The sequence below is a fragment of the Apteryx mantelli genome, chromosome 36 (genome assembly GCF_036417845.1).
Source record: "Apteryx mantelli isolate bAptMan1 chromosome 36, bAptMan1.hap1, whole genome shotgun sequence".
Classification (NCBI taxonomy): domain Eukaryota; kingdom Metazoa; phylum Chordata; class Aves; order Apterygiformes; family Apterygidae; genus Apteryx; species Apteryx mantelli.
Window position 1 is genome coordinate 382,090 of NC_090013.1, and position 20,033 is coordinate 402,122.

The following is a 20,033-nucleotide window of genomic DNA, read 5'->3' on the forward strand; positions in this document are numbered from 1 at the left end:
GTGCAGTCCGGGCTCCAGGGGTGCATCCGGACGGATGCACGGTGCAGCCAGGGGCGCCCAGAGATGCATCCGGGGAGCGAGCGGCTGGAGCGACGGTGCAGCTGGGACACCCGGAGGTGCATCTGGACAGACGGACACACGGTGCAGCTGGGGCGCCCGGGGGAGCACCCGGACGGACACGCGGCACGGTCCGGGGGCGCAGGGGCGCGCGCCGGGGGCCGGTACCTGCCGTCGCGGGCGGTGACGAGGAGCCGGTAGCCGTCGGGGCTGCGGGGGCAGAGGCGCAGGCGCAGGCGCAGCGTCACCCCCCGGAAAGCGGGGTCGCGGGGCTCAGCACCCCGACGCGGGGCCGCCTGCTTGCGGGGCCGCCGGCGCCCCGGGCCCCCGGCCAGGTGCCGGCACTGGAGGCTGATGAGGCTCAGGGCGTCGGGGCCGGCGATGCCGGAGGGTCCGGGGGTGCTGGAGGGTCCGGGGGTGCCGGCGGGGGGCGGCTCGGCGGGCCCGGGGGGCCCCTTGGGGGGCGGCTCGGGGGGCTCCAGCAGCCGCGCCGACTCCTGCAGGAAGGTGAGGCCGAGCCCGGCGGGGGCCGGGGGTCCCGACGGCGGCTCCGCGGCCCCGCTGCGCCCGGCAGCGGCCGTCAGGGGGGAACCGGCAGCGGCTCCGGGACCCCCCCCCGGTGCTGGGAACCCCAGGTCCCCCCGCCCCGGTCCACCCGGTGCCCCCGGTTCCACCTGTGCCGCCCCCAGTCCCGGGTCCCCCCGCCCCGGTCCACCCGGTGCCCCCGGTTCCACGCGTGCCGCCCCCAGTCCCGGGTCCCCCCGTCCCGGTCCACCCGGTGCCGGTGCTCCCAGTTCCCCCCGGTTCCCCCGGTCCCGGTTCTCCCCGTACCCTGCTCCTACCTGTCCCCCCGGGCCGGGCCGGGCCGCCTCGATCCCGATCCCGATCCCGGTCCCGGTCCCGGCCCCTCCCAGCTCCCCCCGGTCCCGGCTGCCCCGGTCGCACCTGGCGGCGGCGGCGGCGGCGGCGGCGGCCCCGGGGCTGCCGAGCTGCGGCGGCGCCGCGCAGGGCTCGGGCTCGAGGCAGAGGAGCCGCTGGAGCAGGGAGAAGTCCGGGAGCTGCCCCTCGAGGAAGAGCTGCTCCGCCATGGCCCGGACCAGCCCAGCACCGGCCCCGCCGAACCGGCACCAGCACCGGCACCGGCCCCGGCACCGCCCCGGCTAAAGCGGCAGCACCTGCGCGGGGGGGGGGGTTGGGCCGGGCTCCCCCCGCCCCGGACACCGGGGCCCCTCGGGGGAGGGGGACAGTGTAGCGGGGAGGGACCTCCCAGGCCGGGGCAGGACCCGGTGTGGGGTTGGGACACCCCCCCCCCGGGCCAGGACAGGACCTGGTATGGGGCTGGGACCCACCAGGGCTGGGGCTGGGACACCCCTTATCCCTGAGCCCCATCCCTAAATCCTATCCCCGAATCCCACCCTTGAATCCCATTCCCAGCCCCCAGCCCCAAAACCTGCCATAAATCCCATTCCCAAACCCTGTCCCTGAACCCTGCTGTGAATCCCATCCCTGAATCCCACCCCAAGCCCCATTCTCGGATCCACCTGTGAACCCCATCCCTGAATCCTGCTGTGAATCCGATCCCTGAGCCCCGTTCCTGGATCCCACCCATGAATCCCATCCCAGACCCTGTCCCATTCCAGGACCCCGTCCCGCTCCCGGCGCTCCGCTCCCCGCCGCCGGCGCAGGGGGAAGCCACCGGCCGTTCAGAGTTTTATTGCCAGCGAGCCGCGAGGCGGCAGACGCGTCCCCGCTCCGCGCTGCCGGACGCGGCACCCGGCCAGTCCCAAGTCCAACAGCGGAATCGCAAAGCCCGGAGGGAGCGAGGGGGCCGCAGGGACCCTTCCCGGGTCGAGGAGCCCCGCGGGGGCTGCCGGTGCCCGGCGCTGTCCCCGCCGTCCCGCGGCCGGTCCCCTCCGGTGCGGCCGGGCTGGCGGCCTCCTCGGCGCGGCCGGGGGGATCCGGCCCCCCGGCGCGGGGCGGCCCCCGCCCCCCATCAGTGGGGCTTGGGGACGTGGCCGTCCACGTAGAAGTTGCGGGTGACTTTAGGCAGGGTGAACTCGGCCCCCTCCAGCTCCGGCGTCAGCACGATCTGGCAGCCCAGGCGCGAGCTCTCCTGCAGCAGCGGCGCCATGTCCAGCAGATCGTCCTCCCTGGCCAGAGCCGGCGTCAGCGGGGGGCGCGGGGGGGCGCAGGGGGGCGCGGGGGCCCGGCCAGGGAGCGCGGGGGCCTGCGGGGGTCTGTGCGGGGCTGGCAGGTCCCTGGGGGTGATGGGGGTCCATGGAGGGGCTGGAGGGTCCCAGGGGGTGACGGGGGTCCATGTGGGGCTGGTGGGTCTTGGGGGGTGACAGAGGTCCATGATGGGGCTGGAGGGTCCAAGGGGGTGACGGGGGTCCATGTGGGGCTGGAGGGTCCCAGGGGGTGACGGGGGTCCATGGAGGGGCTGGCAGGTCCCTGGGGGTGATGGGGGTCCATGTGGGGCTGGTGGGTCTTGGGGGGTGACAGAGGTCCATGATGGGACTGGCGGGTCCAAGGGGGTGATGGGGGTCCGTGTGGGGCTGGCAGGTCCCTGGGGGTGATGGGGGTCCATGGAGGGGCTGGAGGGTCCCTGAGGCTGACAGGGGTCTGTGGGGGCGTCAGGAGACCAAGTGGGGCTGGTGAGTCCCTAGGGGGCAACAGGGGTCTGTGTGGGGCTGGTGGGTCGCAGGGGGTGACGGGGGTCCATGTGGGGCTGGCAGGTCCCTGGGGGTGACGGGGGACCATGGTGGGGTTGGCGGGTCCCAGGGGGTGACGGGGGACCATGGTGGGGCTGGAGGGTCCCAGGGTGTGATGGGGGTCCGTGGTGGGGCTGGCAGGTCCCTGGGGGTGACGGGGGTCCATGGTGGGGCTGGAGGGTCCCAGGGGGTGACGGGGGTCTGTGGTGGGGCTGGTGGGTCCAAGGAGGTGACGGGGGTCCGTGGTGGGGCTGGCAGGTCCCTGGGGGTGACGGGGGTCCATGGTGGGGTTGGCAGGTCCCTGGGGGTGACGGGGGTCCATGGTGGGGCTGGAGGGTCCCAGGGGGTGACAGGGGTCCGTGTGGGGCTGGTGGATCCCAGGGGGTGACGGGGGTCCATGTGGGGCTGGCAGGTCCCTGGGGGTGACGGGGGACCATGGTGGGGTTGGCGGGTCCCAGGGGGTGACGGGGGACCATGGTGGGGCTGGAGGGTCCCAGGGTGTGATGGGGGTCCGTGGTGGGGCTGGCAGGTCCCTGGGGGTGATGGGGGTCCGTGGTGGGGCTGGCAGGTCCCTGGGGGTGACGGGGGTCTGTGGTGGGGCTGGTGGGTCCAAGGAGGTGACGGGGGTCCGTGGTGGGGCTGGAGGGTCCCAGGGGGTGACGGGGGTCCGTGGTGGGGCTGGAGGGTCCCAGGGGGTGACAGGGGTCCATGGTGGGGTTGGTGGGTCCCTGGGGGCAGTGACAGGGCTGTCGGGGCCCCAGGGGAGGACAGGGCCCGTGGGGGGGGGGACGCAGGGGTGGCAGCGTGGTCACCGGGGCCGGGGGCCGGTCCCGGGGGCGGCGGGGGCCGGTTACCGCTCGTCGGGGGCCGGGAGCCGGTCCAGGTGGGGCTGGCTGACGTAGACGTGGCAGGTGGAACAGGCCAGCGAGGCCTCGCAGGCGCCTGGGCCCCAAGTCCCGCTCAGCGCCGGGGCCGCAGCACCGGGGCCGCGGGGACCCGCCCCCCCCCCCCCCCGCAGGCCCCCGGCCCCCCCACGGGTCCCCACCCACCCCCTAGTCCCGGTCCTGACCCCGCCACGTCCCCCCAGTCCCAATCCTGATCCCAACCCCGTCGTGTCCCCCCCAGTCCTGGTACCGACCCGGCCACATCCCCCCAGTCCTAATCCTGATCCCCACCCCGTCGTGTCCCCCCCAGTCCTGGTACCGACCTGGCCACGTCCCCCCAGTCCCAATCCCCATCCCAACCCTGTCGTGTCCCCCCAGTCCCAATCCCCATCCCAACCCAGCCGTGTCCCCCCAGTCCTGGTCACGACCTGGCCATGTCCTTCCTGGTCCCGGTCCCGGTCCTGATCCCAACCCAGTCGCGTCCCCCCAGTCCTGGTACCGACCCGGCCACGTCCCCCCAGTCCCAATCCCCATCCCAACCCAGTTGTGTCCCCCCAGTCCCGGTCCTGACCCAGCCATGTCCTTCCCAGTCCTCGTCCCGACCCAGCCACATCCCCCCAGTCCCAATCCCGGTCCTGGTCCCAATCCCAACCCCGACCCGGCTGTGCCCCTCCCCACTCCCAATCCCAGTCCCAATCCCGACCCAGCCGTGTCTCCCCTTAATCCCAGGCCCGGTCCCGACCTGGCCACATCCTTCCCGCTCCTGGTTCCAAACCATCTGTATCACCCCTCCACACACACTGCCGGTCCCGCCCCGGCTGATCCCCCCTCGGTCCCGGTCCCGGTCCCAACCGGGCCACGTCCCCCCAGTCCCCATCCCGCTCCCGGTCCCGGTCCGGCCCTGCCCCCCCCCCGTCCCGGTGCCGGTACCGACCCTCCAGCTCCAGCCCGTGCCGCTGCGCCAGGTGCAGCACGTTGTCCCCGACGCGGCCGCGCACCGGGACGCGGCGGCCCGCGCGGTCCACGAAGACGACGTTCACCCTGGGGGGGGGGACACCGGGGACGGGGGTGTCAGCACCGGGGCGCTCCGGTAGCGCCCTCGCCACCGCCCCCGGTGCCGCCCCCCGGCACCCACACGGCGCCCTCCGGCTCCGCCGCGGCCCCGCCGCCGCCGCCGCCGGCCCCGCGCAGGCCCCGCGCCGCCCCCCGCAGCAGCCGCCGCGTCACGGCGCCGCCGCCCGCCGCCGCCACGGAGGCCGCCATGATGGGCGCCGTCACGTGAGCGCCGCGCCGTCACGTGAGCGCCGCGCCGCGCGGCCGGGACGGAGGGGGCGTGGCCGGGACGGAGGGGGCGTGGCCTGAGCGAACCCCTGCTACTCCCCTGGGTCCCGCCGCCTGCCGCCTCCCAACCCCCCCCCCCCCCCCATTACGGCTGTAATTAAACCTCCCCGTTAACCCTCCCAGCGGCCTGGGGGCACCCAGGACCCTTCACAGAGGGGGACACAGGGGTCCCCGCACCCCGGGGCCCCTTCCTGGGCATGGGGGGGGGGGAGAGCACACAGGGACCCCCCCCAACTTAGGGGGACAGGGGCCCCCAGGGGGTCCTGGAGCGCCAAGCCCTCAAGGCTGCAGCCTGTTTCGTGGTTGCGCTTCGTGTCCGCTGTGTCGCAGGAGAGACGGGCGAAGCCTCAGGGGCCGGAGCCGCCTCCTCCGCCTGCCCGCTGGGAGATAAGGCCGCGAGCCTTCGCGCCGTGGTGTGGGACGGCGATAGGGTGCTGCAGAGCTGCTCCGGGAGCCAGCCGCGCTCCCGGGGGACGCGGAGCCTGCAGGACTTCTGTCCCCGCAGCGCTGCCCCTGCTCTGGGGCTCTTTGGAAGACAAACGCGGGAGGCAGGAGCGCGCGAGCTTGCTGGGAGCACCGAGCAGAGCGGGAGGGTGCAACAGCAGCCCCTCTGCAGCGCGTACAAAGAAAGGGGAGGGGAGATGATGCCCAATATAAATATAGCTTTACTTTAGGAAGGCAGAGTGTCCAGCTGGAGGGGGGCATCGCGCCCACGACAGCCACAGCAAAAACAGACAGTCTCGACAGTAAAAACATGGCAGCAACTATAAAACCAAGGCGACCCGCCGAGAGGAGAAAGGGAATACGAAGCAGAACCGCAACTCCCGCCCGGGGAAGGCAGCGGAGGGGGCCCCGGGGCCGGGCGCCCGCTCACCGGCCCGGCCAGCACCTGAGGGCCGGGGTGGGAATCCGCTTCGGGTCTCGGCCCAGGGTGCGATGCAGCCATCTCCACGCAAAGGCTGTGAGAAAGTCCGAGAAAACGTCCCTCCCTCCAGAAGGGAAACCTCTGGAGCAAGAAACGTGGGCCCAGGATGAAGAAATTTGTAAAATCAGTTACCCTGTGTCCCTCTCAAGAGACCAGGGTCCCTGTTCCTAGCTAGTTTAAAAAGCAAATAAAAAAATAAAATAAAACAAAAACAAGCATGAAATGAAAAAGGCAACTTACAAGATTTCATTACCAAAAAAAGTGTAAAATCTCAGAGTCTTAATTCTTAAAAAAAAAAAACAAAACAAAACAAAAAACCAACACACACGCACACAACTGAAATGTATAGGAAGAGTCGGGGGCCAAGATGCCCAGCTCAGCCCTGGCCTCTGCGGATTCCCGCGCCCAGGCGGCCGCAGGGCAGAGGGGACGGGGGAGCGCGCTTACATTCCTCACCGGAAGCAGCAGGTTAAGGCAGGGAGCACGCGGTTTTCCTTGGCCCTGCGGAGCCCCTGGCGCGGGACCGAGCGCCCCAGGAAAGGCGGCTCCCGGGTGCTGCTCTCGGAGCACGGCGCTCCCCCCGGAGAGGCACGGCAACGCCGGGCACCGGCGGGACCTTCGGAAGGATCCACCTACCCAGCTGGAGCAGACGGATCCCCGGAAGGGAGGGGAAGGTACGCGGAGGACACTGGCGCAGAGCAGAGCTGCCTCGCGGAGCGTCCCTCGGAGGCAGGGATGTCCGCTCCGGAAAGAGCCACGGGGTAGAAGATGCCCGTCCTCTGGTGGGAAGCGTTGGGTTAAACCTCTGCTCCACCACTTGCCGAGGGCAGCCAAGTCTTTCATAGCACACTTTTAAAACCTCAAAAAAAAAAAAAAAAAAATCAAAGGACTAACATTAAAAAAAAAAAGTTTGTACAAGATTTACACATTGGATGAGGGAGATCTAGTGCTTCGGCAAGGAGGGGGCTAAAATATCCTCTTCCGCTTCAGGTAGGAGTCTGCGTAGTGCCCGCCGAGGCCCTGCGAGTGCTGCCCGACGTAGCAGCCCTCGGGGCTGGGCTCCGGGGAGGGCAGCAGGTGGGAGAAGGCCCGCTTCTGGCCGCCGACGGGGGTCTGGAAGAGAGAGACGCGGCGGTCAGCCCGGGAGGAGCGGCACAGGGACGCCGGCGAGCTCGGGGGCGGCGTGCTCCGCTCTGACCTTGGAATGGGAGCTGTGCGAGTGGCTGTTTGGTCCTAAGCCCAGGATACTGTCTCCAGAGCCCACCGGTGGCATCCCAACGGCCTGGAAGAGGAGGGAAGGGCACCGGTTAGCAGCACGGGCCTGGCCGGGGCGATTACCCCACCAGGCTGCTCCCAGCGGCCAGAGCGGAGTATTTCCAGGCCCGCAGGACGCCGGTGGGAAGATCCCTCGCGGCCGCTGGAGACTGAAGCGGCAGCCCACCTTGTTCAGGTGACTCTGCTTAAGCCCCGCTTGAAGGCCACTGGTGAAGTACGAACTGGGAGATCCTGAGTAGAAGGGCGGCAGCGGGGGCCCCAAGGCGCCTCGCTCGAACCCCGGTGATGCTGCTGCTGAGATCTGGAAGAGAAACGGCTCCACGTTACAAGCGAGGACAACCACGGACCCTAGAGACAGGGCCGGCACCAGCATCGGCGTCTCGCTAGCTTCCCCACCCTTCCCTGGGCTCCTCTTTGCCGGTTAGATCCCCTTAATGCTCAGGAGGTTTACCTTGTGCCTGCTGTGCCCAAAGCCACCCAGGATGGGCCCGGCGTGGTCTCTCGTCTGGGGATAAATTCGGGATCCCAAGTCCTTCCGGGAGAGGAGACAGACAGACGTTAGAGGAGCCGGGCGCTGCAGGCAGGGAGGGCCTTCTCTTGGCTACGCAAGGAGGGAGCAGCCAGGCCCCAGCTCCGAGAGCAGGAGGATCCTTCCCACCAGACCTCCAGAGCCAGGGGGATGGACGGATACCCACCGGCTGGTAGTCAAAGGCATAGCTGTCTCCTGCCAGCCCAGGGGAGGGTAGCAACGGGTCGGACTGTGAAATCCTGGGGTTGGAGACGTTTCCCAGCACTCCAGCCTTCAGATTAAACGCTTTGTTGGCGCCACCTACAAGCAGAGCGTTACCCGTCGGCAGGGAGGCAGGGCGCCAGGCAGGGGTGGAGCTGGCTCCCGTTCAGAGCCGGCTGTGCAGGAGGCAATCCGCCCGGAACAGGCCTGCTCCTCCCTGCCCTTCACCCCCAGGGAGAGGCAGCTCCGCCACGGAAATTCACAGCCCCAAGGATTTCCTGCTCCGCTTGGAGGAGCCATCCCCAGAGGGATGGCTGGAAACAGAGGGAGCGGGACAGCCAACGGCGCTAACGCATCCCTTCCCCCATCGCTCCGGTCACGCACGGCGGCGTCCCCAGCACCCACCTCCCAGGCTGTTTGCCGGAAGGAGACTGTGCAGGTTTAGGTAAGGGTTGAGAGGGATCTTGAAGTCTTTGGGCGGCTCCCCCAGCAGCGAGACCTACGAGGAAAACGGCCAAGGGAATCAGACTGCACCCCAAGAGGCAGGAAGGGAAACCAGCATTAAATTACAGCGGAGGACCGTGACGGTCCGCCGCAGCGCAGAGCCTGGAGGTGCCGCTGACTTAAGGGACGCGCCGAGACACCAGAAGCACCACGGCACGGCAGGGGCAGGACGGGCCGGCTGCCGACAGAGCCGATCTCTTACCCCGGATGCGGGAGGCCCGTTCTCGCTCTGCTTTGGTTTCTGGAGGCCACTGATGACGGATCCCAGAATGGAGGTGGTGAGGCCCTGCAGGGCAGGCGGCGTTACCGTCGGAGGGGGCAGCTGGGGCACCTGCGCGCCCATCACAGAGCTCTCGCGATCGACCCCCACGGGTCCCAGGAAAGGCGCCAGGGGCACGTTTCCAGAAGGCAAAATAGGTGACTTCACGTGCCCCTGTGCCATGTCGCCGGCCAAGGGGCCGCCTGGGGAGAGAAGAACAGCGATGGCACCGCTTCACAGGCGCCGGCACCCGGCTCCGTCTGGGCTTTCAGCCTTTCTCCCCCTCTCCTCCAGGCCACACGAGCTGCCTTCCCCAGAGAGCGGCTACAGCCTCATCTAGCGCTGGCATCCACCGCTCGTGCTCCATCAAGGCAGATAAACCCAAGTCCAGCTACCTCCACTCCTCCCACCCACCTCGGGGGGTCCCTGGGGCCTTCCCACCCCCACGGCACAGGGACCGCCGGGTCTAGGGTCTCAAAGCCGCACCAAGCCCGGCGATCCCCGCTCGCGCCCCTTCCCCGCGCTCGAGGGGAAGGGGAAGCGACACCTGGCTCGCAGCAGGGGCCGCAGGGCCGGCGCCTCGGAGCCGAGCCGTTACCTGAGGGAAGCTCCGGCAGGAGCTGGCCGGCAGGCTGGGCTGGGGCGCTCGCCAAGCCCAGGGCGCCGTGCGTCAGGGAGCTCAGAGGAGAGTCGCCCAGGATCCCGGGCTTCTGCAAACAACAGCGGGAGATCAGCCCCGGGCGCGGCGCCGGGGCTGCACGCCGGGGACGGAGCCGAGCCATGGGAGCGCTGCAGGAAGCCGGCCCGTCTGCGGCACGAGGCACACTTAGAGCGGAGCGTGGGACCCTAAGCTACGGAGGCATCGGAACGGCTCGAGGCCGCAGGCAGCAGCTGGCCGCCTGGTTAGGAAGCGCCTCACAGTCCGACGGCTCAAACAGCTTCCCCTTCCGGACCCCGCTGCCGTGCCGAGGGCTGGAGCGGGGAGCGAAGGCCCTCCCGAGACCTGGGCACAGGGCAGCCATGAGGAGGGGGGTTCCACACGTTGCTGGACAGTGCAAGCGCATCGCCCAGTCGCTCTGCAGGAAGGAGGCAGCAGAAATTGCAGCGCTTGTGGGAACCAGCCAGCTGCTCAGGGGAGCGGACGAAACCTGGCAGCGAGCGCTCAGCTCAGCAGGCAGCACGCAGACGCGCAGGACTCGAGATCACCACCGTTAGCTAAAGCTCAGCACGCACACACTGCACGGCTCAACTGCTCCGGCAAAGCACAAAGAGGAACACGCCACAGCCACCACTTGTCTCTCTATTGACGCATTTGCATTTCAAAGCTCTCCCTGGAGGGCCCAACAGGGAGACGGGCTACAATTTCATGGTTCCTTAAGCAGCAAATACAGAGAAGAGCATCAGGGAGCTACTTCCCAGTTCAGCACCCGCTTTTCTTCAAACCGGGCCGTTGAGAGCCGGAACAAAGGTCCCCATCCACCTGCCCTGGGTGGGAATTGCCTGCTGACCTGGTAAGCTCAGAGTGAGTCCAAGAGAGACACGTGCTCACCTCTCCTCACACCCCCAGCGCCGCCCCGACGCCTCTGCGGCCCAAGCCAAGCGAAGGGAGCAGCTGGTCCGAGGCTCCTGAGCGGAGGCGGAGGCCAGACGGGCTGCCCAGCCGGACCCCCGCGCCCCTCGGAGAGGAGCCGGCCAAGCCGCGACTGCCCACAGGCCCTTGCCGAGCTCCCCAACAGGCTCGGAGCTGCGTGCTCCAAGGCGAAGAGGAACACGCTGGAGCAGCGGCTTGCTTCTCCCCCGCAAGCCAGGGCTGGAGACCGCTCCGGCGTACCGGAGGGGTCCTCCCGCAGGGCTTCCCTCTCCCGGGCCCGGCCGTGGTCGCTGCCTAGTCCTAAAGGAGGATCTAGGCCAGGCGCTGGGGGAGTCCTGGCGCTGCCCCTCCGCACCACGCACACGGCACAGCACGCGCAGGCTGCCTCCTACCGCTCACATGGAATACGGCTTGGTTTTCCTTGTTCTGCAGCAGCTGTGTCCAGACCTGGTTCTGCAGTAACAGGGAGTTCCCAAGCAATGCCTTCTGGGGCAGAAAGCACAGCGAGAAAGACCAGAAAGACAGAGGTCACTCAGAGGAGGGAGGTGAAAAACCAAGCGCGCTGTGGTTCGAAATGAAGCAAGAGATGCAGGGACAGCAAGAAGCAAACCAGGCGGATTTCTAAAGTGGTGAGGAGTTCTGACTCCTTTCTCTGTTTGAGTGTCTGGCACCTGGGGAGAAGCAACCAAGACATTCAGAAGACACCACTGAGGTGCACGAGCCTGACTGGAGATACTGGGCAAGGCGGACATCGGGGGTGCTCACGTCGACCATGCAAAATGGCCACACTAATGTGGAAATCAGCAACCAGTAAAAGTCTGGCAGTGGCACGAGTCTGTCCTGCAGAAAGGCACAGCTAAAATACCTAAAAAGGTGCACGTACACAAAACAAGACGACCGCCTCGTCATTAAACAGCGAGGTTTGAGACACCTCTGTACACCTGCCGCCCCAGAGGTACGAGCAGATTCACTTCACCTCACGGGGCGACACGGCCGGGAGCGCAGCGGGTTCGGGAGCGCTCTGTCACTACAGCGGCGGACGTCTCGTGGCCCCAGAGCCAAGGGGAGCGCGCAGCAGCGAAAGCGCCGCTTACCTGCTGAGCCTGGGTTTGGTTCTGCAGCGCCAGCTGGAGGAGAGCCGTGGAGAGGGCTGGGTTGGTCACGAGCGGCACGGAGGGAGCAGCACCAAGGATCCCTGGAGAGAAGAGAAGCGCGATGAACCGCCTGCCGCAGCGCGGACACCCACCGCCTTTGCTCTTCGCCCGGGAGCCAGGCACGCAGCCTCACCCTGTTTTCCTCCGACAGCTCCATGAAGCAGGGGGTTGAGCAGCAGCTGGAGTGAAGCAGGATTTCCCAGACTGTTGAGAATCTGGAGGATATTTGGTTCGGGCAGGAGCCCTTTCCCACGATTCAGCGCCTTAAAAAAAAGCAGCAAGTCAAGAGCAGGCACCTGGTTTCGAGGCTTCCACCACAAGAGGCCATGGAGAACCTGCCGACTTCACCCTGCGCTCTCAGCGAGATCGCACCCCAGTGTTTTGTTGGAGCGCAGGGAGGGAGGGAATCGCTGACCCAAAGCAAAGCCGAGGCCCTTGCATCCCTGAGGTCCCTGAAAGCCCTGCAGCAGCCATACAGTCAGCTGTCGCTATCGGCCGTCTACACCTTGGGGTGTGCAGGATGTGTAAGGCTCAAAGTGCACATGGAGGGAAAACAGACCCTTCCAGAGGTTCTGCCTTCGCAAACTGACGCTCGAAGGGGCAAACCAACAAGCGCGGCACGTGACAGGCAAGGCTCTCTATGCAGAACAGCCGCTCAGTTTCTGCGGCAACGAACATTTTGCCGTGAATTCTGCTCCTGTGCACAGGAACCGCCACCTTAGCAACAGGAGAATTTGTGCCCCACTTCCTTCAACCAGATCCTGAATCTGGGAGCACTAGCGCGCCGGGGTTTCTGTGCCGGCTAGCCCCTGCAGCGTGCAGTAGATGCCCAGAAGCAGGAGCTACAGGCAACAGAAGGAAGCGTCGTAGGTGATCCAAAGGGAAGTCTGCTCGGATTGGGCATGCTGCCAGCGAGCCGAACTACAACAGCCTGTTCTGGGCTGGATACCCAACCCCGGGAAGGTTCAAGGAGCGGCCGCTGCGACCTGTCACGGATGACAGCAGGCTGAGCAGGGGAGAGGGTGCGAGGAGGAGCTAACCAGGGTTTGCTCCAAGAGCCGTACGCGCAAGCCTTACTGTTGCCTGCGCAGCGATCAGCGCGGCCAACATGCTGCGCCCAGGAGGGCCGGGGGCGCAGAAGGAGACTCGGACGTGGTTCCCGGCGAGCGGCAAACCATCTGTAGCCTGCTGGACCATCTCCGCCACCTCTGCTGACTCATACTCCAGGACCGCGAAGCCTTTCAGCTGGCCATCCTGACCGTACGCCAGCTACACAAAAACAAAGCCGTGAAGAGGAGGCTTAGCACAACGGGAAGGGAGCGCACGGACTGCCAACACGCAAAGGCCGCAAAGCCGGAGAGGTCCTCGCGTGCTGCTCCGAGCCAGCAGGACCCCGGGGCTCAGCGCTCTCCGGGCTGTCGGCCTTCCCAGCACAGGGTCAACCCGGGCGTCAGCGTGAAGCGCAAAGCACCTGGATCTCAGCAGAGAGGATGAGAAGCGCTCGCGGAGACTGCGCCCCAGGGAAAGTGCCGCCTCCCCCGCCCGGCACTCACCTGACAAAACGTCGGCGCACAGGCCGCGGAGAAGACCTGCCTCAGCTCCTCGAGGTCCGTGTAGTTATGGGGCAGCTTATCCACGCACAAGCACTTGGAATGGATGAGGTCTAACGTCAGCTGGTTGACATCCGTCCAGTGGACGTACAGAGTCCGTGTGCCTAGCTGCTTGCCCAGGAGGTCAGATTTTGCTCTGGCCGCAGAATCCTTCTTCATGTATTCCACAAAGCCATAGCCTTTGGAGTGTCCCGTCTTCTCGCTGTAAACGAGGAAGCAGCGCTCCAGGTTCCCAAAGGGCCGGACCAGCTCCTCAAACTGCTGCTGCGTGTAGAGCTGCGGGAGGTTGGCGATACACAGCAGCGCATCCGTGGGCTGCAGCTGCACCGAGATCTCCTTGTCCCGGAGTTTGCTCAGGTGGAATTTCTTGATGGCGGACTCCGCCTGCTCCCCGTTGAGCAGGGTGACAAACGCTGCAAGAACAGACAAGCCCAGAGCAAAGCGTTAAACCGGGAAACGCAGCGAGATGCCGCCGCACGTCTCCGCAAGGCCGCTCACACTCGGATCCGCGCTCTCAGTCTCGTTTTGCCCGTGGATGCAAAGCCACCAGCCCAGCCGTGGGGACCGGCGAGCGGGGTCGATGCGCAGAGCGCTAAGCTCCAGCTAACTGGGGGTAACCTGCCCTTCCGGCCTCCCCGCAACACTGGCACGCTCTGTTAGTGCCCAAAGCCCAGACAACGTTTCATGCACTCATGCTTCTCTCGGACAAGGCAGGAGCCTGACCCTAAGCACTGTTTAAGCCACCGAGGTCTCTGCTAGTGCTGGCTGGTTAAATCAGACGTGACAACTCTCAGACTTGGAGAACTTGTAAAGCGAAGACTCATGCAACGTGTCGGATGGCCCTTTCCCGGTGTTGCATGCTCCTGAGCCTCTGGGGAAACGACGGGGCCTGGGACGGTACCTCCGGCGACACCCGCCACAGAACGGCCACGGGCGGCCTCGGTCCTTCGTCCCAACCGCCCGCCCCTCACGCATCCGGCCGGCCGGCCGAGCGCCCAGCATGACAGCAACCTCATGCAACTCCAGAAGCTTTTCCTGTCCACGGGAACCTTCAAGCGCGAGAGGCTGGCGGAGCGCTCGCGGGAGTGCAGCCCTGAGGGGCCGCCGGGAGAGCGCCAGGGACTCGGCCGAGAACCCTCGGTTCAGCAGTGAACAGGAAAAGCGTCCCTGCGGTTTCGTAAAGCAACGCAATCCCATGCTGCACGTACAAAGTCTCCCGGGGCTCTAAGCCCCACAGCTTCTAATTTTCCGACTGACGACACTAGCCACCTCACAAATAGGATCCAATGTGCACAACTGAAGAAAAGACCATACACAAGGCACAGTAAGAGCGGGACATTTATACAGAACAAGATCAGAGCGCTAGGTGCTCGGGTACGCGCTCGAGGTAAGACCGCGGCTCCTGGAAGCGCGGGCCCGGCCTTCCCCGAGGAAACGAGGAAGCGAAAGAGCCGCCGGGAGATGCAGCGGGGTGCGGAGGGCCGGCTCACCCGCACGGCGCCCCGTGGGGGCCGAGTCCCGGGGGCTCCCGGCTACGGCCTTCGCGCAGAGCTCCCCGTCACGGGAGACGCCCGCTTCGCAAGAGCAGCTTACTCACCAGTCCCTTTGTATTTGTCCACAAAGCAGTATTTAAGTTCGTAGTCGCTCAGCAGATCGTGAACTTCCTGTATAAACAGAGTTTAAAAAAAAAAAAAAGAAAGTCAGCTACCAGGGAGAACGAAGCAGCAGCAGGACCCTCCGCATCCAGCCCCCTCCCAGGGAAAGTGCAAACCCAGCCCAGGCGCAGACCCGCGTTTCAGCTTGCGGCGCTGCAGAGACTCGCTGCCACCCAGCGACACCTCGTTGCTCCACGCGGGGTGGAGAAATTCCGCTCCGGTGAGCGCTTCTGAGCCCTCATCCCGCAGGGAAGAGCTGCCGGGATCGCCGACAAGAAGCCACGGCCGGTTCCTTCCCCCCTGCGCAGCAGGGAGCGAGCTGGTCCCAGCCGGCCGCGGCGCCGGCCAGGAGGGAGGCGGCACCTGCCAAGGCAGCAGGGCCGCCGCGGGCTGAGCAAACACAGCCCAGCAGAGCTGCTCCGGGGCTGGGCGAGGCGGGTCCGGGCTTCGCAGGAAAGCAGAGGCTCGGGCAGGGCTCGCGGCCGCCTGAACTGGAAACCGCCTGGCGCGTGGAGTTTATCCCTCGTAAAAATCACCTGGGACACAGGGATTCTTGCAAGGTACCCCAGAGGCGCGCTTTCACCTGCTCTGCTCCCAAACACGCTGGAAGAAAGCCAAGCACGCCTGTTCCAAAATCAGCACGCAACCCCAACCACCTCCTGGTCCTAATCGCGCTTGGAGATTAACACAACACCGCACGCTAAAAAACTGCCTTTCAAATCAGTGTTTCCCCGCATCTTCAGAGCGCCCACAGGCAACTCCCCGAAGGGAGCAGCGTCACCTCAGCCGTCCCCACTTTAACGCCCCGAGGGCCTTTAGCACTGCCTAGGCCCGTCAGCCGGAAGGCTCCGACGCTATAAACCGCTTATTCCCCAACGAGGACGCGGCAAGGGCCGGGCAGCGCGCTGCACCGCTGCCGCAGGCAGCATCTTCGAACCGGTCCTTCAGCACGCTGGCAGCGCTGCAGCCCGAGGCCTTGCTCAAGACTTTGTCCTCATCTAAGTGCTGTAAAATGATTTACGGGCCTCGAGCCTCTCAGCCGCTGCCAGCAGACAATTAACTCCATTTTAGGGAGTGGAAAAAAAAAAAAAAAAAACAGGCGCAGATAGGGAAATTACTTCAGCGCTGAGTTCACAGGAAACGGCGCAGCACAAAGCAGAATCCAAAAATCCAGACGCCAGGTCCCTACTCCAGCCGCGGTGCCGCGTCCCTCGGAGAAACACCGCGGGGAGAGCGGAAGCAGAGCCGTGCCTGGACTGCGGCACCCCGCAGCCGCGAGCGAAGCGCTGGAGATGCCCCAGAAATGGGGTTCACGAGGACTTCCGCAAAGCCCCGCTGCCCTCCCGAACCTCATCCAAGCTCCCGCACACGGAGCCCACCGGGAGCACAAGCCACGCTGGAAAAAGCGAGCAAAGTCTGCTACAAGAGATGGGCGCTCCAACCACTGAGGGATAAATGCAAACATTCACCACGTTTTTAACAGCTCAGATCAAGCTCAGTAAGATTTCTGACTGCAAAACGGGTTCTTTGGTTGGCCCGTGAGCTTTCGCTAGTGAAAGGAGCGGCTTGCTGTGACTTTCAAGGTTCGTTTGAAGAAGATGCTCAGGACACATTAAACAGGGCTGGTTGCTTCCCGGAGGCCTGCTCAGAACCAGATGATCCTATTCAAGCGCTAACGGGAACCTGTTCCTCCCTCAGGAGCTTTGGGAGCCAGGAGAGGACCAAGCCGTGGTGCAGCAGAGACAGACTTCCCGCATGGTAACGCGCCCAGCGCTCCCCAGGAGCAACCTCAAATCCGGATTCAAAGATCCCGACCAGTAAGTTGGATATAAAGGACGCCAAAGCAGTCAGCACAGTACAAGAGAGAGAACGAGACTTTCCACTCCGCTATTCGCAGCGGGACACAGCGGGAAGGGCTCCGGGAAAGGACGGGTGACCGGAGGGAGAGAAGCCGCGCTGCAGAAGAGCCGGACGCAGGGGGAGGCAGCTCGCACGCCCACGCTGCGGGGGTGTCTCCAGCCCCCCACTTTTCCGTCCAACTTCAGTAACGGCTGTAACCTCCCCAGCACTGGGAATATTAAACATTTCGGAGCTGTGTCGACGCTCCGCTCATTCCAGCGGGCGCTGGCTGAGCCGCTGCAAGGAGGAAGAGTGAGGCTGAAGGGGAGCGGCAGGGCACTTGGCACGTGAGAAAAGGTCAGCAGGCATTTGTGAAGGCTGCAAATCTCGGCTTTCCCGGGCGTGGGAAGGACCAGGGCTCAAATCTCAGCCAAGGAACAGCCATCGGAGAGGCAAACGGAGCAGCACGCTATCACTGGACGTAAACAGACCACGCAGCTGCAAGGTTACATCACCCAGCGCCGGCACGGAAGGAAAAGGAAACGGCCTCGTCGCCAGAGGGTTAAACCAACAGAGCCGGGGACACGGCAGCTCGGAGCCGGCAGCCAGGGCAGAGTTCAAAGAGCTCCGCAGGATCACCGGAGACCCGGACGCTGGATCCGCTGCTGCTACGGGACTGCAGCCCTGCCCCAGCTGCCGGCTTCCAGACCCGCCTCCCGCACGCATGTCTCGCCCAGAGAGCCACGACTGCCCCGTCCTGCTCCCCCCCGCTGCTTCTGTGTCCCCCCCCCCCCAAACCTGCCCCCCACCCACGACCTCCAACCCCCGTTCCCGTGGCCCCCATGGGCCCTCCCCAGTCCTAGAGGACCCTCACAAGGCCTCACCCCTCCCCATGGCCCCCAAAAGGCCTCAACCCTCCCCTCAGTCCCCAGCTGAGCTCCCAGCCCCACTGACCCTCCTCAGGCCCATGCTTAGCCCCACCGGCTCCCCAACTTAGGTCCAGGTCCCAACCCCTCTCTCAGCCCCAGCCCCATAGACTCCCCTCCCACCTCAGCTGCAGGCCTGGCCCCACGGACCCTCCCTCAGCCCCAGCCCCATAGACCCCCCCCTCTGGCTGCCTCAGCCCCAGGTCCCAGCCTCACAGATCCCCCCCCCCTTCAGGCTCAGCCCCAGCCCCATGGACCCCCTTCCCACCTCAGCACCAGGCCCAGCCCCACAGAACCCTCTTAGACTCAGCCCCACACCTGACCCCGACCCTGGCCCCAGTCTCATGGGTCCCCCCTCAGCCTCAGCCCTCGCCCCAGCCCCACTGAACCTCCCTCCCGCCTCAGCTCCAGCTCCAGCCCCGGCCCCACGGACCCCCCTCATCTCCAGCCCCAGGCTCCGGCCCCCCTCAGGTTCAAGTTCAGGCCCCCCCCACCCCGGTGCCCGACCCCGGCCCGCACCTGGTTGCTCACGTCGGCCGGCAGCCCGCGGATCAGGACTTTGCGGCGGTTGCGGAACTGCCGGGCGCTGCGCTCCAGGCGGCTCCGCACCTCGGCCGGGTCGAGCGCCGGCAGCTCCTCCTCGGGGGCGCGGCCCAGGCCCAGGCTCGGCCCCGGCAGCTCCGGGCTCGGCACCACCACGGCGCCCGCCGCCGACACCGCCGCCGCCGCCATCTTGGGCACCCGCCGCCTCCTGGGACCATCGAGAGGCAGGCAGCGGAGAGAGAGGCGCCAACACGCCGCCGCCCGATTGGCCCGCCGCGACCGCGCCCACGCGGCAGCACCCGGGGCGCTCATTGGACAGAGCGAAAAAAACAATCCGCCAGCACCGACGCCGACCATTGGGCAGAGCGAGCCCACCGGCCCCTCATTAGCATTTCGCCTCCTGATTGGCCAGAACAGGACGAGCCTCGCTTTCACCGCCCCTCGACCCTTACTGGCTTATTGGGACCCCGCCCCTCTTCGAGGACACGCCCCCTCGGTCTAGAGCGCCCCCACCCTATAGTGACCCCAATGACCCCTTGCCCTACAGTGACCCCGAACCCCCTGCCCTATAGTGACTCCAATGACCCCTTGCCCTACATTGACCCCAAACCCCCTGCCCTACAGTGACCCCAATGACCCCCTGCCCTACAGTGACCCCAATGACCCCTTGCCCTACAGTGACCCCGAACCCCCTGCCCTATAGTGACTCCAATGACCCCTTGCCCTACATTGACCCCAAACCCCCTGCCCTATAGTGACCCCAATGACCCCTTGCCCTACAATGACCCTGAACCCCCTGCCCTATAGTGACCCCAATGACCCCTTGCCCTATAGCGACCCCAAACCCCCTGCCCTACAGTGACCCCAATGACCCCTTGCCCTACAGTGACCCTGAACCCCCTGCCCTATAGTGACCCCAATGACCCCTTGCCCTACAGTGACCCCAATGACCCCTTGCCCTAGAGCGACCCCAAACCCACCTGCCCTATAGCGACCCCAGCCTCAGCCCCCCCTTCCCCCAGGTGCCCTGAGTGCTGCTGCCCCACACCCCCAGGAAACGCGGGGTGCCGGATGCCGAGAGGAGACGGGGGCCGTTACATCCTTTATTGGGAGCGGGGCCCAGAGGCTGCCGGCTCCCCACGGGTGCCAGGGGGCACTGGGGGGTCCCGGCCCCACGGCCTGGAGCAGCAGGGCCGCAGCGCCGCACGGGCCCCACACGCAACGCGACAGAGCAGGCAATAAATAAAGGGGGAAGAGGGGAAAACAGCCTCCGCCGTGCCTCGGCCCCCGGCGCCTCTCCCCGCCGGCAGCGCCGATCCCAAAAACGCTCCGTGGGAGCAGGCGAGCAGGGAAGGGGATCGGAGACCCGGCCGAGAGGGAGGCAAGCGGGGAGGCACCCCGCCCGCCCCCAGGGAAGTTTCCCAAGCCGTTGGGGAGAGGAAATGCAGCGGAGACACCGAACTGCAATAAAGTGCCAAATTATTTTGCTAAAATCCACCTTCCCCGGTGGGGGGCTCGGGTGGGCGGGCGAAAGGCTGCCCCAATTCCTACGGGAAACGGGATCCAGGCATCGCGGTGAGGAAGGCGAGAGGCTTGTGCCGAAGGCGACAGGCACGGAAACGTCACCGGGAGCCGGGAAGGGGCTGCAAACCCCACTCCCGTGGGCTCCGTGCAGCTCCGGCGCCGGCACCTCCAACCCCAGGGAGGGGAAAGCGGCACCGAGGCGGAGGGAGGCGAGGCAGGTGCAGTCCCGCAGCCCGGAGGGGTTTAAGGCTGTAAATCGCCCCCGCGCTGCCCCAGTCTCATTCACAGTGTTGGGCTCGGCCCGAGCAGGGAAGGGGCGACAGGGCCGGAGCGCCGGCCGCCCCGGGAGGCACACGGAGAGGCGGCGCAGCGCGGCAGGGGCCGGGAGAGGCACAGAGCGGAGGGGGCCGCGCCGCGGGCAAGGCCCTTCTCCCTTCTCCCGCTTGCTGCTCTCCCGGGGCGGCCACAGGAACAGGACGGGAGGCACCGAGCGTCAAGTACCGCC

General features: G+C 66.3%; 2 protein-coding genes across 4 annotated transcripts; both read right to left on the reverse strand.

Moving 5' to 3' along the window:
* Positions 1–1,754: 1,754 nt before the first annotated feature.
* On the reverse strand, positions 1,755–4,915 carry FDX2 (ferredoxin 2). Its single transcript, XM_067314683.1, has 4 exons — positions 4,788–4,915; positions 4,587–4,693; positions 3,623–3,710; positions 1,755–2,207 (listed from the first exon to the last, which is right to left on the reverse strand). Exons 1-4 carry the CDS (start codon positions 4,913–4,915, stop codon positions 2,051–2,053), a joined length of 480 nt encoding a protein of 159 aa, XP_067170784.1. The 3' UTR covers positions 1,755–2,050.
* Positions 4,916–5,640: 725 nt separating this feature from the next.
* RAVER1 (ribonucleoprotein, PTB binding 1) lies at positions 5,641–18,219 on the reverse strand. Of its 3 annotated transcripts, XR_010886727.1 has the most exons (16): positions 17,981–18,219; positions 14,639–14,705; positions 12,985–13,454; positions 12,509–12,700; positions 11,565–11,694; positions 11,372–11,472; positions 9,285–9,396; positions 8,630–8,889; positions 8,329–8,422; positions 7,889–8,022; positions 7,645–7,725; positions 7,360–7,494; positions 7,117–7,200; positions 6,844–7,031; positions 6,555–6,697; positions 5,641–5,999 (listed from the first exon to the last, which is right to left on the reverse strand). XR_010886727.1 is itself a non-coding variant. In XM_067314673.1 (15 exons), exons 1-14 carry the CDS (start codon positions 18,191–18,193, stop codon positions 6,885–6,887), a joined length of 2,220 nt encoding a protein of 739 aa, XP_067170774.1. In that variant the 5' UTR covers positions 18,194–18,219; the 3' UTR covers positions 5,641–5,999; positions 6,844–6,884. The 3 variants fall into 3 exon arrangements, 2 of the variants coding, with proteins under 2 accessions (XP_067170774.1, XP_067170773.1); XM_067314673.1 differs by lacking the exon at positions 6,555–6,697; XM_067314672.1 differs by having other exon boundaries at positions 5,641–6,697.
* Between the last annotated feature and the right edge of the window lie 1,814 nt (positions 18,220–20,033).

What these genes read in the sequence shown, in the direction of transcription:
- RAVER1 (XM_067314673.1), bottom strand. Translation starts at nt 18,193, where the DNA reads ATGGCGGCGGCGGCGGTGTCGGCGGCGGGCGCCGTGGTGGTGCCGAGC. An exon ending in CGGCCGACGTGAGCAACCAG is followed by an intron (nt 14,706 to 17,980) that starts GTGCGGGCCGGG and finishes CTGTTTATACAG; the next exon opens with GAAGTTCACGATCTGCTGAG. An exon ending in GGACAAATACAAAGGGACTG is followed by an intron (nt 13,455 to 14,638) that starts GTGAGTAAGCTG and finishes CTGTTCTTGCAG; the next exon opens with CGTTTGTCACCCTGCTCAAC.
- FDX2 (XM_067314683.1), bottom strand. Translation starts at nt 4,915, where the DNA reads ATGGCGGCCTCCGTGGCGGCGGCGGGCGGCGGCGCCGTGACGCGGCGG. An exon ending in GCGGAGCCGGAGGGCGCCGT is followed by an intron (nt 4,694 to 4,787) that starts GTGGGTGCCGGG and finishes CCCCCCCCCCAG; the next exon opens with GGTGAACGTCGTCTTCGTGG. An exon ending in GCACGGGCTGGAGCTGGAGG is followed by an intron (nt 3,711 to 4,586) that starts GTCGGTACCGGC and finishes CTTGGGGCCCAG; the next exon opens with GCGCCTGCGAGGCCTCGCTG.